We start from the raw sequence: 18,585 nt of genomic DNA, 5'->3' as shown, positions 1-18,585 counted from the left end.
GCTCAAGTTTTTGGGTCTCACTATCTGCCATGATCTTTCCTGGGAAAACCACATTTCCAAGCTGGCCTCCAAAGCCAGTCGCCGACGGGGCATCCTCCGTCGTGCGAAGTCCATCCTTGGCACACCTGAGCTCCTCACCACATACAAGGCTTTCATCCGCAGCTCAATGGAATACTGTTCTCCCCTCTCCTCATACCCAGCTCGGCTTCACGCTGTTGAAACCAAAGCTTTCAGAATCATTGGAATCTCCCGTGATGAAGCTAACTCCGAGGGCCTTTCACTCACTCACCGCAGGCAGGTTGGTGGTCTTTCTGTCTTCTCGACTCCTCTCAGGCCTTGCTCCCCCAGCTCTCTCTGAAGCCAAACAGTTAAATCTTGGTTTCATCAGACCACAGAATCTTGTTTCTCACAGTCTGAGAGTCCTTTAGGTGCTTTTTTGCAAACTCCAAGCGGGCTTTCATGTGTCTTTCACTGAGGAGAGGCTTCCGCCTGGCCACTCTGCCATAAAGCCCAGATCGGTGGAGTGTTGCAGTGATGGTTGTCCTTCTGGAAGTTTCTCCCATCTCCACACAGGATCTCTGGTGCTCAGCCAGTGACCATCGGGTTCTTGGTCACCTCTCATACCAAGGCCCTTCTCCCCTGATTGCTCAGTTTGGCCGAGCGGCCAGCTCTAGGAATAGTCCTGGTTGTTCCAAACTTCTTCCATTTAAGAATTATGGAGGCCACTGTGCTCTTGGGAACCTCTAATGCAGCATAAATTTTTTTGTAGGCTTCCCCAGATCTGTGCCTCAACACAATCCTGTCTCTAAGCTCTGCAGGCAGTTCTTTCGACCTCATGGCTTGGTTTTTGCTCTGATATGCATTGTCAGCTGTGAGACCTTATATAGACAGGTGTGTGCCTTTCCAAATCATGTCCAATCAATTGAATTTACCACAGGTGGACTCCAATCAAGGTGTAGAAACATCTCAAAGATGATCAAGATAAATGGGAGGCACCTGAGCTAAATTTCAAGTGTCATAGCAAAGGGTATGAATACTTATGTATACTTATGAATACTTATGTCAATGTGATATTTCAGTTTTTTCTTTTTAATAAATTTGCAAAACTTTCTAAAATCCTGTTTTCTCTTTGTCATTATGGGGTATTGAGTGTAGATGAGGGAAAAAAGGAATTTAAACGATTTCAGCATAAGGCTGCAACATAACAAAATGTGAAAAAAGTGAAGGGGTCTGAATACTTTCTGAATGCATGCACCGTGTGTATATATATATATATATATATATATATATATATGCTAGCAGGAGTGCCCGGTGTTGCTGGGGGTGGGGGGGGGGAGCAGGAGAGGAAGGGGTGAGGAAGGGAGTGGGTGGGGGGAGGGGAGGTGGACAGGAAAGATGTACTACATATACATCTTTTTTGAGGAGTGGGGGGGGGGGCTTTGACAGGCCCCTCCGTTTTGAGGAGGGGGGGGGGGGGAGAGGAAGGAGGAAAAATTTACCCATGCAAAGAGTGCTTTAACCTCAGTGTTGCCATGGTAAAAAAGGAAATTGTAACACCCTCTGCCACCATCACCAGGTGGTGCTACACGGTACACATTTACATAGAGAATTTACGCCCCTCCCCCTGTCCCCCACACACCCGAATGAGGCCGCGGACACATAGCCAATGCTCCCCCCAGACAAAGTTGTATTTTTATTTGTAACCCTGATGTATAGATACATACATATATGCACACATATGAACAGATTCAGAGCCCACTTCATCTTAAATGTTAAAAGGAGAGTAATGTTCTGTGTAGATTCACATTTTTTGAGGGTATTTTTAATTTAATAGTGTAGGCCACCAATTCCATAATCATGCATTTCTCACTTTAATGCATTATGTGCTAAAAATGAAGATGAGAGCAAACAAGATAACAAAGAAGAGTGAATTCTTTTTAATTAACACCACAGCGGTAGGGTTGAACCCAAAAACCAAGAGTGCCGCCTTAGTGAAAAAAACAAAGAAAGAAGATGGGGAACTATATAATCAGGAAGTGGTTGTGTTACGGATTCGTCACTTCCGTTGTTGTGGTTTTCATCCACTTGAAACATTTCTGGTTCCATGTATTATTATTATTGTTGTTTGAGGGAAATAGCAATTATTATTGTCAAAAGGTAAAAAGGTTAATGTTTAAATGAAACAGGAACCGGACGGCGACGAAGAGGAAGGAGAGAAAAAAGAAGGCGGAGCGAGTGAGTCGGACAAGAAAGCCGAGCTGCTCCGAGTTCTGAAGCGAATGTGGTCGAACGGGAGTCACTCGCGAACTTTCGGGTTTACCGGGAAAGGGATTCCTGCGACAGAGTTGTCATCGATCAACCTGCGTGTCAGGTTTTTGGTGGTGGATTCCGAGGAGAATTATCGTCGGGCCGTTACGTCTCAAGAACGGGTCGTCGGCCATTTTGACTCGCGCGTCGAGCAAGGTCTTTGCTTCGTCAGCCGTTTCCACCGCTTTCAGACGTATCTGGCGTGTGTGTGTGCACCGTGGCTTGAAGATTAATTTGCGGTTCGCCGACTGTGAGCCGTGAAAGTCCATACCCGAGAGTGTGATTTCCCAGTCGCCTGGAGGGCCTTTGGATTTCCCAGTCGCCTTGAGGGCACCTTTGTGCAGCTTTGGCTGTGTGACTGTACTTGCCATCCGCACGGGATTCTGGTCTTGATTGGACATCGTTCTGGCGATCGCTGGAGCGAATCAACTTCGGCTTGAAGCCGGAAATAAGAGACATTGGGAATGTTCTTGTTTCGCTCAATTGGAGCACAGCGAGTTATATATTGCGAAACTGATGGTACCATCATAGGGTATATATTGATTGTATTTTTGATTACTATTATTGTTGTACTGTTATTCTTGTGATCTTAATACAATATTTGTTTGTGAGTAACAATTGGTGTGGCTTCACCATTGATCTTTGACATACAGAATAACACATTTTTCTGCCGTGACTCCTCTCGGGGCTTGGAGGTACACCGTGACCAGGGGGTCGGGGAGGAGCACGTAACAGTTGCCACAGATGACTAGCCCACAGTAAAACAAATAAGGGTTCTTCAGGGACCTTTACTGACAAACAAGGAGCATTCCAGATGGCACCAAGTACAAACTAGTGGCATTGGAAGGGCTTCCCGGAACCCCGTCCTCTTTGCAGCTCCGGTTGCAAACTGGCAAGGAAGGGGACAAATTATATTCCAAATTAAATTTGGGTCTCTAGCTTTCTGGTGACAAACATATAGAAACAGACTCCACCAATACCCTCCTGCAGGCACTGCAGATCAGAAACTGAACCCATAAAGCAGAAAGACTCCAAAACCCCAAATTCCCCCCCCCCCCCCTCTCCATCTGGCAGCCTGCCATAATAAATTGTTAAATTAATGTCTACAAAACATCAAACTCGTTGAAATCTACAGACTGTACATTTACTTATGGTGATTATTCCTTGCCAAGGTTATACAGTCGCTTAGTTGTAAATAAGTTCAAAGTATACACTGAAAGTGGGCTTCCTAACTGCTTGATGAAGATGAAAATAACAAGAATATGACCTGCCATCACAAGTGCCCTCCATCACAAGGAAGCGGTTGTGTTGGCGTTGCCAGCGACTGCTCGAATCTGTGAAGTAAATCTTGCTGCCATTGCTAATTATTGTCAAATCGTTGAGAAAACCAAATTTCTGACCCTCCACCAGCAGTGTGGCTGGTACCAAAAGCACCTTCTCACCTGCACTCAGGCACACCACATGGAAGAAATGGAAAGGAAAATAGATAGTATGGCAAAAACAACAACAATTACTCAAACAAAAAAACCGCAAAACAATAAAAAATAACTTTCGTAAGTAGTAGAGAGTTCATAGCACATGATACCCAACACAGTGTTACTTCGATCACAATGAAATAATGATTTTAACTCGTTAAATCGTTTAAAAAGTTCAGAAAATTTAGTCCTATTGAAGTAGTTAGTCCAGAAGCAGTCCTGAATACAACCCTTATGCACCACCCCATTGAACCTTTATTAGCCCCCATTGGACTTAGTCCTAAACTGGGTGTCTCATCCGTCCATCCATCCACAACCATATCTCGAAGATGTATGGACTGATTTTGTTCATACTTGGCACAAAGACAACACATAATGGTATACATATGCACATCATTTTGTTTTGCGATGCGATCATATGGCCGACTGGCGGCCATTTTAGTTGTAAAAAACCTGATGTTGAACATGTCCTCAACCATTTCTCGGACATGCATTTACCGATCTTGTTCAATCTTGGCTAACATATAATGAATTATGGCTTATATGCACGTCATTTTTTTGAGATACGATCCAAGATGGCCGACTGGCAGCCATTTGGTTACCGAAACGTGTCGCCAATAATTTCTCGGACATGCATGGACAAATTTTGTTCAAACTTGGCTGAAAGAATACATTGGAGTATACATATACAGAAGATTTTGTTTTGTAATCTGAACAAAGATGGCCGACGTGCGGCCTTTAACTCCTTACAGCAAAATTAGCCAAACCACGGGGGCTATGACATTTTATGTCTTTTAGTTCTTGTTTATATTGAAGTACTGCAAAACTTGAGGCTTTTGGAAGTATTACAACAGGCGTCATGTGTACTACAGTGTTCAAGTGTAAGATTAAATTTAAATTAAATAAAGATTGTAAAAGTTGTGGAAATTAATTAATTCTGGTTTATCACTATTTACCACAGTGGCTCTTACATCAACCTATCTAACACATTACATTAGTTATTCATGCCTGTTGTATGTGTCCATTATGATGTCCTTAAAAACAATACGTTTCCTGTTGGGAATGATTTTCAATTTTGTTTGACTGCCAGGCAGGCAGACAGAGTAAAACAAGACTAATAGTCTAACAACAGCATAGCCGGGCTTGGATCTGCTGAGTGGAAGATCTGCTGTCCCCCTGTCATCCTCAGCTCTGATTGGTGGACGTTTGTAAGGGACATACATACATCGGATGGACAGACAAACGCTGTTCCAGATGACAATGCTCTACGGGCTACGCCGTAAAAATGTAGCTGCCGAATCACGTGACCGATGACGTCATCAATTTTTTTCTCAACCAATTTATCCCGAGATCACACTCAATAAATTTCATACCGATTGGATCAAGCGTTCTACCGATGAAGGCACTTATGACATCATCATTAACAGCTGTTATGTCTCATGGGGGTTACTTTACAATGAGCCACCTTTCAATTTTTTCCATGGAGCGGTTTCGGAGATATAGAATTTTTTTGGTTTCTCCAAGATGGCGCTCATCCCAAGATGTACGGGCATCATCTTGGAAAAACGTTTTCAAGATGGCATCCAAGATGGAGGGACATGAGCCAATTGCTTCAACCAGCTTTTTGCTTCACATGCATGGGGTAAAAATTACTACTTCAATAAAATTTGTTTATCAATCAGGAAAACTTTCAACACCAAAAAAACACTGCAGCAAGTAAAAGTAGAATACAGGTAATTCATAAAACGAAATTTAAAATCTTAATAGCATTTTTCAGCAATGCCATGAACAAACTAGAAAGAACAATCAGAGATTGCAGACCCTTGCCAGGACTTGTTTTGTGTGGTGTATTTTGTGTGACAAATAAATGGACGAATGTACGAAAAGAAAGGTTATTTATTGCAAATGAAAGGTCTAAATGGTCTAAAGGGCAAAGGAGTAAAGGTTAAAATGTCTGAAGGGTATAATTTATGGTCTAAAGGGTCTTGTATCGTCTAAAAAGGGTCGAAAGGTCAGAGGGGTCTAAAGGGTATAAAAGGTCTGAAGGGTATAAAGGGGTCTAAAGGGTCTAAAAGGTCGAAGGGTCTAATGCATAGGTTCTTAACCAGGGGTACCTGTACCCCCTGGGGGTACGAAACCTCCAAGCTGGGGGTACGAGACACACCGCCCCAAAATAAATTTCAATTAAAAAATAAGGGTATAACAGTATTTAAATAAAAAAAGAAATTGGAGCTGAACATAGTGTTCTTCTTTTCCACACGGAAGTGAGACGGCTTTCCCGTGGCCGGGTGCTTACTCGTGTCTTCGAACTGCACGAAGAAATCAAGCAGTTTCTTAGAAAGCAAGACAGTGACATTGCTGACCGACCACTTTGAAAATAGGGAGTTCATTTTGTCCCTGGCATACCTGGCAGATATGTTCACACACCTCAACGATTTGAACACCTGCATCCAAGGAACAGGGATGAACATGATCACTGCCAAGGAAAAGGTGTCTGCCTTCACCCAAAAACTTCCAATTTGGACGCAGCGCATTCAGAATGCAAATTTTGCAAACTTTCCTAAACTTGATGTGGCTGCTAATGCAAAAAAGAACTATCCATCGTGATTGAAGTGAAAGAACATTTGCAGGTGCTGATTCAATCCTTCCAAGGATACTTTCACCATGGAGAAGTTTCTATTGCACAGAGATGGATACGGGATCCATTTGTTTTCAACCTGGATTCCATGGATGATAGTGATATAATGAAAGATGATCTTCTTGAGCTGGAGGCCAATGAAAAAATCCAAATGGAGTTTGAATCAATGCAGCTAGATATCTTCTGGAGTGCACAACTCAAAACGTTCCCAGTTAGCAGAGAGAGCTCTGGAGATCCTTGTGCCATTTGTGACCACCTGTTTGTGCGAGACAGGTTTTTCAATACTCCTACACATCAAAACAAAGGCCAGGAACCGTTTGGATGCAAGTGACGTGATTTGGGGGGAGGGGAGGGGGAAGGGTAGGGGGGAGGGGAGGGGCGGGGGGAGGGGGGAGGGGGGGGGAAGGGGAGGATGGAGGGGGGAGGGGGAAGGGGGAGGGGAGGGAAGAGGAGGGAGAGGGGGGAGGGGGAAGGGAAGGGGAGGAAGGGGAGGGCCAGTCAACAATGACGTTGCAGTTCTCATGGTAGGAGAGCAGCACAACAATCGCGACATCGTCCTGCATCTTCGCAACAACAGCGCGAAGCCGATTTTGGAGACTCACCGATCCTGTGACGCCCTCCAGTACCGGCGTTGCCGGGCGGGGGAGGGGAGACCCATACATTCCCAACCCGTACATTCGCCCTCTCGACTCAAGCTCACTTGGACAAAAGCCTCACACAAATTACACCGTGAAGGCCCAATGGCCATGTCTATGCCACAAATCAAGTACGTGAGCGAGTCTGGCGCACTGAATTGAAAATATATAGAATGCTCATACTCCGTGAAAAGTGTAGCCACCACGTCGCCATCTTGGTTGGCACGACTCGACCAACTCGCTTCGCGGATCTCGTTTGTTTTGAACGTGTCCCAGATTTTAAAAGCCAGACAACTGTTAAAATGCCATTTTGTGCGGCAATAAACTGCTCCAATCGGTTAAGGAAGGGTTGTGGAAAGACGTTTCACAGCTGTTTCAAAGACGTTTAATTCATATCGCACAAAATCGACACAAAACACGATCGCACAAAAGGTGAAAAAACGCAATCGCTTTTCGCTCTGAATTACGTGCAAACGCATGACGGAAATCACCATCGCCCAGCATCGAGTGCCAACCAAGATGGTGCCCGGTAGCTGCATCTCCACCTATGTGGTATGAATGGCAATGGTCATTCTATATATTTTCAGTTCAATGGTCTGGTGGTGAGGATGGAACATCACGTGATCGCTCTGAGCGAATCAGCGAGCTGCTCTGGCACAGGCTTAGATTCCGTGGATGTTCCTCGCTGAAATGCGCTGAGGTAAATATGAATAAAAAATATGGATCTCGTCAAATATTTTTAGGTAGGCCATGTCCTTCCCAGGCTCAATGGCCACGTCTGTGCCAAATATCAAGCACGTGAGCCTCTCCGTTTAGGAGTCTATTGGTAACACACACACACACACACACACACACACACACACACACACACACACACACACACACACACACACACACACACACAAACTGTGTTTTATTTACATAGATTATTGTAGTTTTAAGTCATTTTTGACAGGGGTACGGGAAAATATTATGAAAACTCAAGGGGTACGGGCACTTAAAAAGGTTAAGAACCACTGGTCTGAAAAAAAAAAACCACCTTTAGAGGCCATTTTTCCCCGCAAAGCGGGGGTTGGCCTTTTTCGGGCACCGTGGTTGTTGTTGTTTTTTGGTCCCCTTTTCGAAGCAATGTTTTACGGCCGGATGCCCTTCCTGCCGCCAACCCTTTTTGTCGCCTTTTACGACAAACAGGGAATTACCAGTGAACTGGTACTCAATTTTCCGACCTCGGAAGGATGACAGGCCTGGCGTTAATTGGCGTCAACCCCCCTGGCGTTAATTCAGCAATCGACCGGGATTCGAACCCAGGATCCTAGGATCCTAAGCTGGCACCCTAGCCGCTAGCCCAACACCAGGTCTAATGGATGTAAAAGTCTGAAGGATCTAAATTGTCTTTAAAAAATCTAAAAGGTGTCTAAGGGGTCTGAAGGGCATAAAAGGGTGTAAAAGGTGTATTCCAATAGTATGTAATTACTGTATCTAATTAATAGATGTAGCCACTGTCCAATAATACATAATTAATAATTAATAGACATACTCACAGTCCAACTCACGTTCAAACAGCACACAATTAAGAGACGTACTCACATTTGAACAGTACAAACAACTTGTTTTGAGAATGAGTTACGTTCCTGGACCCTGTTCTCAAGGTGAAATGGAAAACCGGAACACACAATAATTTTATTGAAACCAACATAATATATAACACCATATTAATAAGTAAAACAATGTAAATAGTCATCAAGGAGAATTAAAAACCTGTGTAGTAAAGATATTATTAAAGAAAATAAAAAGTAAGTACAGCACAATAATACATTCATATATGGACATAAAACAGTACAAAGACACGGACACAAATCAAAATGTACATCAATCAGCCAGTCACCTCTTTCAATCTCCTAATTATTTCCTGAAATTCCTAGTAGTGTCAATTTGTTTTATACAGTGTATCCCTTCCCTCCTCCCTCTCCTCCCACCGGCCCTCTCTCTTCCACAGATCTACCCATGTCCCTGTTCTCCACTGTTTTTTTTCCTCTCTCTCCCCGCTTGTCTCCTGCTCCCTGTAATAATTGTATGCTTTATGGGTCTGTGTCTGTTCTCGTGTGTAATGTGTTAGCTCTTACAAGAGCCTCGACTGTATACAAAAAACAAAAAAAATTAAAAGTAAGCATTGCCTGCATCTTAATTGTCTTCATTTACGTATGATTTTTGAAGAATGTTACTGTGTGGAGTCGAATAATATAATACTTATTAATAATTAACTTTACATTTGGTTATTTTAAACTTTTTGAACAATTTCCAATGTAAAAATGTTATAATTTATACCTCTTTTCATTCCAGGTCTGGTCTTTTACTGGAAAAATGGCGCAAAGCAAAACACAACTGCTGTATAAGCCTAAGTTTTTGAAATATGGCTTCACCGAGATGAGAGAAAAATCTGGGAATATCCGACCTCAGTGTGTTCAGTGCCTGCAAGTACTCGCCAATTAATCTATGAAGGAAAACAAATTGAAGCGTCATTTGCATTCAGTTCATCCAAATTCTGTCGAAAAGCCACTGAGTTACTGGAAGGACAAATAATAACAGGTAAAACGAAGTCAGATTGATGCTCCCTCGAGTTCAGCCTTTTCTCTGGAGAAAGCTTCCTTGGTATTGTAGAAGTCCGCATGGACTTCTGAGTTTAATGAAATGTCCCTCTCTTTATTTGTAAGTGAGTTATTACTTGCCTTCTGTTCTAACCTGTTCTAACCTGTTCGTACTCTTCTCATTGCAGGAAAGCACAGAAACAATGGGTGTTGTTTTGTAATACTAATTGTGATGCACAGCAGTATTATATAATCTTTGGAATATGGAATGCTAATAACATGAAAAACATATACTTAGTGATAACTCCTTGAGTAATATGCATTATGAATTATAGAAGTTATGTGATGTGCTTAGATATACTTAAAAGAAATAAAAGGCGACATTGATAAATCAGTGCAACGATGTTAAACCCTGAAAATGTACCTTGCAGACAAATGGAATGTCTGAATACTTGATCTGAAATGCTTATCTTTATGGCTTATGCTGGAATGGAAACCAGATGCCTTTTTACGCTTGCCTATCTGAATCCCTGACCTCTTGATCGAAACCTCATCGCTCAAGCCGACACCCCAAAGCCCAAAATAATTTATTTGTATCAACAAAACACGATACAAGACAAGATTCAGACCGAATCGGCAGAAGACCTCCTCGATATGTCGTTTGGAGTCCTGCTTGAGTATGCCGGCATAGTCCTGTTTAACTGTATTGTAACCTTTATTATATTCGAGTGAGGTTTCTCCTTTTAATTAAATCTTGACATTGTTTTTGAGGTGTGGACATTCTATTTAGTGTACACCCTTCAAAGACAGTGTCCTTCAGGAAGAAATGGACAGGTATTTTCCAGAAAACATTGACCTCAAGAAGCATAGTTGGATCAGAAATGTGTTCAATGTGGACATTAGTAAGTCGGAGAAGATATTCCGGGATTTCAAGAAGAACTTATATAACTCCAGGAAAATCAAGTGCAGAAGCAACGCTTTGAAAAGGTCCCGTATTCAAAATTTTGGACAAAACTTGAGGATAAGCCCATTCTGACTCAGGAGGCTGAAAAAGCTCTTCTCCCTTTTCCAACAATATATCTCGGTGAACAAGGATTTTCAGGTCTTATTTTCAGGTGAACAAGGATCTTGCAATCAAGTCTAAAGCAAGGAACCATGTGGATCCTCAGCATGACTTGCATTGTGCTCTGTCCATCAACATAAAACCAAACTTAGAGAGCTTACTCACAAAATGAAGCAGTATCATGGTAGCCACTGAAAAACATTTGTGTAATAAAGTCTCATTTTCATGTAAATTTGTTTTTCATTTTGTCCAATTAAAAACTCTGAAAATCATTATGTGTTGGTAATTAATTCAATAAAACCATATGAATAAACACAATGTATCAAAATGATAGGTCATTAACACTGCATGTACAGCATTTAGGGTCGCCAGGCCAGGCCAAGATTGTATTCAGGGTCGCCACCAAAAACGTTTGGGAAACACTGGTCAAAGGGTTTAACGGGTCTCAAGGCATCTAAAGGATGTAAGTGTCTAATGCCGTCCAAAGGGTCTAAAATATCTAAAGGTGTTCAGAGGTCTAAGGGGTCTCTGCAGTCGAAAGGGTTTAAAGGTTTGAAAGGTACGTTCTAATATAACGTAATTAATCGACATTTCTTCACATGAGTTAGTGGATAGACATAGCTTCACTTGCTCCATTATATATACACGAGTATAAAGCCGGTCAATATGACGGTTTGGAACAGTTTTTGACGGTACAGCCGCGTGAGAATGCCAAAGTTACGTCTGGGCCGAGTGTCAGGGGTGCTTAAATCATTTTTATTTATTAGACATCATACAGATGGAAATGAACACTCGTTTTATTCTGCGCACATTGCACATCACGTGCAGCAAATTTCACCTCCCTGTGCCTTGTATTTATTGTGATTTAAAAAATACCACTTCTGTACACCGACCTTGAGGCTCAGTTTGCAAGCTACCGTCTACAATTCCAATGTAAGAGGCATAATTACTCTTCGTTTGGGTCTTCGTAGTTCTTCGGGTCTTTTGTGTCCATGAGGTATTTTGTGTCCTTGGGGTCTTTTGTGTCCTCTGGGTCATTTGGGTGCTCGGGGTCATTTGGGTGCTCGGGGTCATTTGGGTGCTCGGGGTCTTCGGGTTCATCGGCATCTTTTGGGTCATTTGAGTCTTTTGGGTCCTCTAGGTCGTTTGAGTCATTTGAGTATTTTGGTGCTCAATCTGGATCTTTGGGGTATTTTGGGTCTTTGGGATCCTCAGAGTCTTTAAGAGTCTTTTCAGTCTTTTGGATTGTTCGGGTCTTTGGGGTATTTTGGGTCTTTAAGGGTCTTGGGGGTAATTTTGGTCTTCGGGGTCTTTTCGGCCTTCTGGGTCTTTTCAATCTTTTCAGTCTTCATGGTTTTTTGGGGTATTCTGGGTCTTTAGGATATTTTGGGTCTTGGGGTCTTTTGGGTCTTTTCGGTCTTCTGGGTGTTTTTGATCCTTTCAGTAACCAGGATATTTTGGGTCTTTGGGGTCTTTTCGGTCTTCAGGGTCTTTTCAATCCTTTCAGTAACCAGGATATTTTGGGTCTTTGCGGTCTTTTTGGTCTTCAGGGTCTTTTCGTTCTTTTTGGTCTTCGGGGTGTTTAAGTCTTTGGGATGTTTTGGGTCTTTTCAGTCTTCAGGGTCTTTGGGGTATTTTGGGACTTTTAGGTCTTTAACAGTCTTCAGGTCGTCCGGGTCTTTTCGGTCTTAGGGGTATTTTGGGTGTTTGGGGCCCATTGGGTCTTCAAGGTCTTAACGCTCTTTTGGGTATTTTGGGTATTTGAGGTCTTCAGAGCCCTTGGGGGTTTTGCGTCCTCTGGGTATTTTGTATCATCAGGGTCTTTTGGGTCTTCAGGCTCTTTTGGGTCTTTAGGGTATTTTGGGTCTTCAGAGTCGTTGGGGGTCTTCTGCATACTTGGGGTCTTTTGGGTCATCGAAGTTGTTTGGGTTTTTGGATCCTCAGGGTCTTTTGGGTCTTCCTGGTCTTTTGGGTCTTTTCAGTCTGTTGGGTCTTCAGGGTATTTAAGGGTCTTTGGGGTATTTTGGGTCTTCATGGTATTTTGGGTCTTCAACAGTCTTCAGGGTCTTCGGGGTATTTTGGGTCCATTGGGTCTCCAGGGTCTTTGGGGTATTTTGGATCTTCAGAGTTATTGGGGTCTTCCAAGTCCATGGGGTCTTCCAAGTCCTTGGGGTATTTTGGGTCCTCTGGGGTCCTCAGGATTGTTTGGGCCTTTTGGATAGATGGGGTCTTTTGGATCCTCGGGGTGTTTTGGGTCTTTGGGGTCTTTTCAGTCATTTGGGTCTTCAGGGTATTTTGGGTCTTCAGAGTCCTTGAGGTCTTCTGGGTCCTCAGAGTCTTTTAGGTCTTTTAACCAATGGACACACAGTTGTGTTCGAAGATTTCCCATTAACCTCCCTTAACCCACTCAAATCCCTCCTAAAGCACTACTCAAAGCCTTTAAAACCTACCCTTATGAACGGGGACAGACACACACAAGCGCGCACACACACACACACACACACACACACACACACACACACACACACACACACACACACACACACACACACACACACACACACACACACACACACACACACACATTGTGTTTTATATGGTAGATAACCATGATCAACATTATCATTTTCAATATTGTCATTATTATTATTATCATTATCATTATGTACCATTATCATTTCAATAGTACATAATTATTACACATACTCACATTCTGGGTGAACAGGCCGACAGACAGACAGGCAGACAAATGAAAAATCACTCATAGAGCGACACTTGGCAAAACAGAACAAAGTAGAATGGCACTCAGTAGAGCATCCTTTTGATCTCAAAAATAGTTGGTGGTTGGTTTCAGTAAGCTGATATGAAAATCCTTTTCAAATTCCAAGTCAATCGGATGAAAATTGAGGATTTTTGAAATATAAAAAGGTGGTTGACCTTTGGCCTATGTTGACCTTTTGGCTTATGCTGATCTCAAAAATAGTTGGTGGTTGAATACTGTTCGCCGATCTGTAAATCCTTTTCAAATTTCAAGTCAATCGCATGAAAATTGAGGATGGCCTATGTTGACCTTTTGACCTATGCTGATCTCAAAAATAGTTGATGGTTGAATTCAGTTCGCTGATATGAAAATCCCATTCAAATTTCAAGTCAATCGGATGAAAATTGAGGATATTAGAAATTTGAAAAAAAAGTGGTTGACCTTTGGCCTATGTTGACCTTTTGACCTTTTGATCTCAAATACATATAGGATTTTGTCGGACGAAGAACTCTACCATTTGGTGAAGTTTCGTGAAGATCGGTTTAAAATTGTGACCTGTAGGCAAGTATAAGTGAGCGGACAAACAAACACACACACAAATCGGAGTGATCAACATACTTGCAAAAAAAATAAATATATTTTGCCAAGCAAAAAACAAACAGACAAACAAACACACACAAACAAACAAACAAACACAAATCGGAGTGATTAACATACTTGTCAAGAATTTTTTTTTTGCCAAGTAACAAAAGCCACATACATTCACGTGAAAAAGTAAGTACACCCCATGTAAAGTTTTGACTTTTTCAACATATTTCAACATACAGCTATTTGATCTTCAGTTCAAAAATATTGATAGATAAAGGTGATATAATATAACAAATATCATGAAACATTTACATTTTGTAGTCTATTGTATAATTTAAATAAACATAAATGCAAATTTCGCATGTGGAAAAAGTAAGTACACCCTTGGCTCTAATAGGTGGTATTGGCCCCATTTGCAAAAACAACCTCAAGAAGGCGTTTCTTATAATTATAACTGTCTACCAATCTCTGACATCGACTGGGAGAAATGTTTGCCCACTCATCCATGCAGAATTATTTCAGCTGTGCGATGTTTGAGGGGTTTCTTGCATGCACAGCTCGTTTCAAATCCCCCCACAACATCTCGATGGGATTTAGATCCGGGCTTTGACTTGGCCATTCCAGAACCCTCCATTTCTTTCTTTTCAGCCATTCCTTGGTGGATTTACTGGTATGTTTAGGGTCATTGTCATGTTGCAAGGTCCACCTTCGGTTGAGCTTCAACTTTCAGACAGATGGCCTCACATTATCCTCCAGCACCCTCTGGTAAAATGAAGAATTCATAGTGGATTCTATAATGGTGAGCTGCCCAGGACCTGATGCAGCAAGGCTGCCCCAAACCATAATATTTCCACCACCATGCTTTACAGTTAGTATTAGGTTCTTGTGGTCAAATGCTGTCTTTGGTTTTCACCAAACATGTCTTCTGGTACTGTGGCCAAATAGCTCTACCTTTGACTCATCTGTCCAGAGCACATTGTTCCAGAAGTGCTCGTCTTTGCCTCGGTGTTCATTGACAAACTTTAGTCTTGCCCTGATGTTCTTTCTGGACAGCAAAGGTTTCCTCCTGGCACACCTCCTATGTAGATCAAATTTGTGCAGCCTCTTTCTAATGGTAGACTCGTGCACTTTGACATCAACAGTGGCAAGAGCTACCTGTAGGTCCCGTGATGACATTCTTGGGTTCTTGGAGACTTTTTTCAGCATCATGCGGTCTGCTCTTGGGCTGAACTAGCTGGGGCGGCCTGGCCTGAACAAGTTGGCAGTTGTTTGGAATCTTCTCCACTTGTCGATGATCTTCCGGACAGTCGAATGATTGATTTCAAATTGTTTGGAGATCTTTTTTAATCCCTTCCCAGATGCGTAGGCATCTATAACCTTCTTTCTGAAGGCCTCAGAGAGCTCTTTTGATCTAGGCATGTTGACGCCTGTTACATATTTATGTGAATGTATGTGAATTACTATTCAGGTCTTTGCTTATCAATGTGTAGTCGATTAAAGGTTGTTGTGATTAAAGGGTCAGGAGCCCTTCTGGGAAAAAGGAGACCGGAAACGGAAGAAGAAAAGACACGAGGTCCGGGAGAAGCGACGATTCTTCTTCTTCCTCGCCGAGCTCGGAACGCGAGCGGTCTCGATTGAGCAACGTAACAGAATCGGCGTTTAAAAGCCCGTCTGGCGAGAGGAGTTACCGGGACGTGTAACTACCCTTTGACACGTCAAGTCACCGTGGGTTCGTGCACGGAACCAAGCAGCCGGCACAGTTCGCCTCACCGTCTACAAGGCCGCGTACGGGTCGCCCCTTGGGCCGCGCGCGCTGGGCAAGCCGCGTGTTGCTTTGCCTGCTTTGCTGTACCCGCTTTGCTTGGCCAGGAGGTGTGCGCTGCAGCCGTTGTTCCCGGTACGGGACGTGCCCGGTGGAAGCACGTCAGGAAGGGTCCGTTCAACCGCCCACGTGCGGAGATCGAACTACAGGAGTACGGAGACATTGAGAGAGACATTGACCATGGAGGGAGTCGGGAGTGGGGCTCACGTGAGGAATGTATAAGATGGCCATCTTAGAGTTAATGTAGATGAGTTTACATCTTGGTGCTATTGATTGCTGATTGTTGATTGCTCGGGGAATATATCCTTGATTATTCCGGATCCTTGGTGTGGGGTTTTTTCTTGATTGGGATTCATATTGATTGCGTTACGAACGCGCATAAATAATAGATCTTTCTGGCGGAGTTCCTCTCACGGTCCGGGGGTCACCGAGACCAGGTAGTCACCGGGAGGACCACGTAACAACGCCGCACACTTCAACAACAAAGAGCAAACCAAACTAAATGTCTGAGGTTTAAATAAGACAGGTTCCTCCAAGATCCTCTCTAACGATGTTCTAATCATTTGCACCTGAGCTGGTGCACCTGATTCTAATTTTAGGTATTTGAAGTAGTGATAAATGTAGGGGTGTACTTACTTTTTCCACATGCGAAATTTGCATTTATGTTTATTTAAATTATACAATGGACTACAAAATGTAAATGTTTCATGATATTTGTTATATTATATCACCTTTATCTATCAATATTGTTGAAATGAAGATCAAATAGCTGTATGTTGAAATATGTTGAAAAAGTCAAAACTTTACTTGGGGTGTACTTACTTTTTCACGTGACTGTATACCCTCTCCACTGACAGCAATACCCTCTCCACTGGCGAGGGTAACAATGCCTTCATTCATGGACTCACCTGTATTTGGGTCCACCTCAAAAACACCAAGATATGCATCGACCACAATTAACTTCCCTTGTGAAGCACAAAGGCCCAGTGGACGACCACAGTTCGGCTCATGCTCTGGTAGACCTGTTGGGGAGATCTTTAGTTGAGTAATTTCACATGCCACCTCATATCTGATCTAGCCATTATCATGACATTTACGTGTGATTAAAAAGAGATTCTCACCGCATGGAGGTGTCCCCAGTGTTGCTATCGTTGACAACTTGTCGTTTTCGATTTTGATAATTTTTCCATCTGCAGTTCCAGTATATAAAATATCTGAAGATAAATGAAGACAATCAATTAAGAAGTAAGTTTTGATCTACACACAAACCTGAAGCATGAAAATGCAAACAAACAAATATCAAAAGTAAAACGTCACTCGGTAGAGAGCATACCTCCACCAGGTTGAACAGTTTACGTTTTGCATCCCAGTGATAGGTCAGATCTGCACCCGACATGAACCAAAATCGAATCGGCTTGTTCTTGTCGCTTACCCAACTCATTCACCAAGTTTTGTCACAAGTTATCCACAAATTTTTTGAAATATCATGTTATTTATCGCTTTTGGCCCAAACCACTCAATGGTGAAGAATAACTAAAAAAATTAAAAACACTCTCGTCTTCGGATCTGGATTCGGATCTTCACCAAAATATAATCATTTAGTCCATGTCACATACCCAACCTCTCCACCAAATATGGTCCGAATACTTCCATTACTTTTTGAGATATCCTATTCACAAACAGACAAGGGTGAAAACATAACCTCCATTCACCTTTGGTGGCGGAGGTAACCAGGTATATAAGCCAACATAAAAACTCAGTGTGTGTGTGTGTGTGTGCGTGTGTTTGTGTGTGTGTGTGTGTGTGTGTGTACATACAGCTTTGGAGATACCATGCAATCATAATGGTAGATGTGCTGTAACCTGGAAATAAATGGCTGTTTTTGGAAAGAAATTTTACAGCTACAAATGGCTGTGACAAACAAGTGAGCGATATTGGACGCAGTTGCCATTGTAAGTGAGAGACGTTATTGGCAGCGAATAACTCAAAGTGGAGAAATCAAAATGAATAACTTGAAGTCAAAGTGAATAACTGAATACACTCAATGCTAATCACATCATTTTACTCTCACCGTGGCCTCGGCAAGTGCGTATTGCCATGATCTGAGGGTTTGTTTATTTGTCGTCGAATAACTGGACAATGATGGCAGTTAGAACTGCCAAATTTGGCACATAGCTTTATTTTGTGAATGCCTGAGTTCAACTTTGAACTCACAGTAATTAAAATTAGTACAGGACTATATTTACTCATATCACGCTATGCCAGAGTAGAGCTTATGCCCTCTGGGGAGGTATTGCACAAAGAGAAAACAACGGCACATGTCAGCACCTTCATCAAGTGTGTTCTAGTTTTATATACTGTACATATAATACACTACCGGTCAAAAGTTTTAGAACACCTCAATTTTTCCAGTTTTTATTGAAATTTACGCAGTTTAATGTCTGAATGTACTCTGAAATTAAACATAGAACAAATAAACAATTGGAGATAAAAAAAGAAATCATAGAATCATTTTGTTCAACAAAATTTAATTAAAATTTTTGACTCAGCAAAGTAGTCACCTTTTGTAGATACTAGGGCATTGCCCGTACTATATCTATATCTAAAATTATATCCCCCCCCTCTATTTACATGAAATGGTTTGGTCCAAAGCGAACGGCTTCCGGAGTTTGGTAAAGAAATCGCCATCGCGTGCACAAACGCGCAGGAAA

At 42.3% G+C, this 18,585-nt stretch overlaps 2 protein-coding genes across 4 annotated transcripts in view; one reads left to right on the top strand and one right to left on the bottom strand.

The window, feature by feature from the left end:
- Positions 1-18,585, top strand: part of ABCD4 (ATP binding cassette subfamily D member 4) — a 680,822-nt gene that overhangs the window by 466,852 nt on the left and 195,385 nt on the right. The gene's annotated exons all lie outside the window — the stretch shown is intronic.
- Positions 1-18,585, bottom strand: part of APMAP (adipocyte plasma membrane associated protein) — a 91,023-nt gene that overhangs the window by 40,843 nt on the left and 31,595 nt on the right. For all 3 annotated transcript variants that reach the window (XM_068099017.2, XM_068099020.2, XM_068099019.2), the window contains 3 exons: positions 16,996-17,088; positions 16,783-16,896; positions 3,575-3,749 (listed from right to left, as the gene is read on the bottom strand). In XM_068099017.2, the coding sequence (XP_067955118.1) occupies positions 3,575-3,749; positions 16,783-16,896; positions 16,996-17,088 (382 nt within the window). The remainder of the gene's footprint in view (positions 1-3,574; positions 3,750-16,782; positions 16,897-16,995; positions 17,089-18,585) is intronic.

The sequence above is a fragment of the Myxine glutinosa genome, chromosome 9, assembly GCF_964187855.1.
Source record: "Myxine glutinosa chromosome 9, kmMyxGlut1.1, whole genome shotgun sequence".
NCBI lineage: Eukaryota > Metazoa > Chordata > Myxini > Myxiniformes > Myxinidae > Myxine > Myxine glutinosa.
The sequence above is the reverse complement of the archived record's forward strand: the minus strand, read 5'-3'. Positions and strand labels throughout refer to the sequence as shown.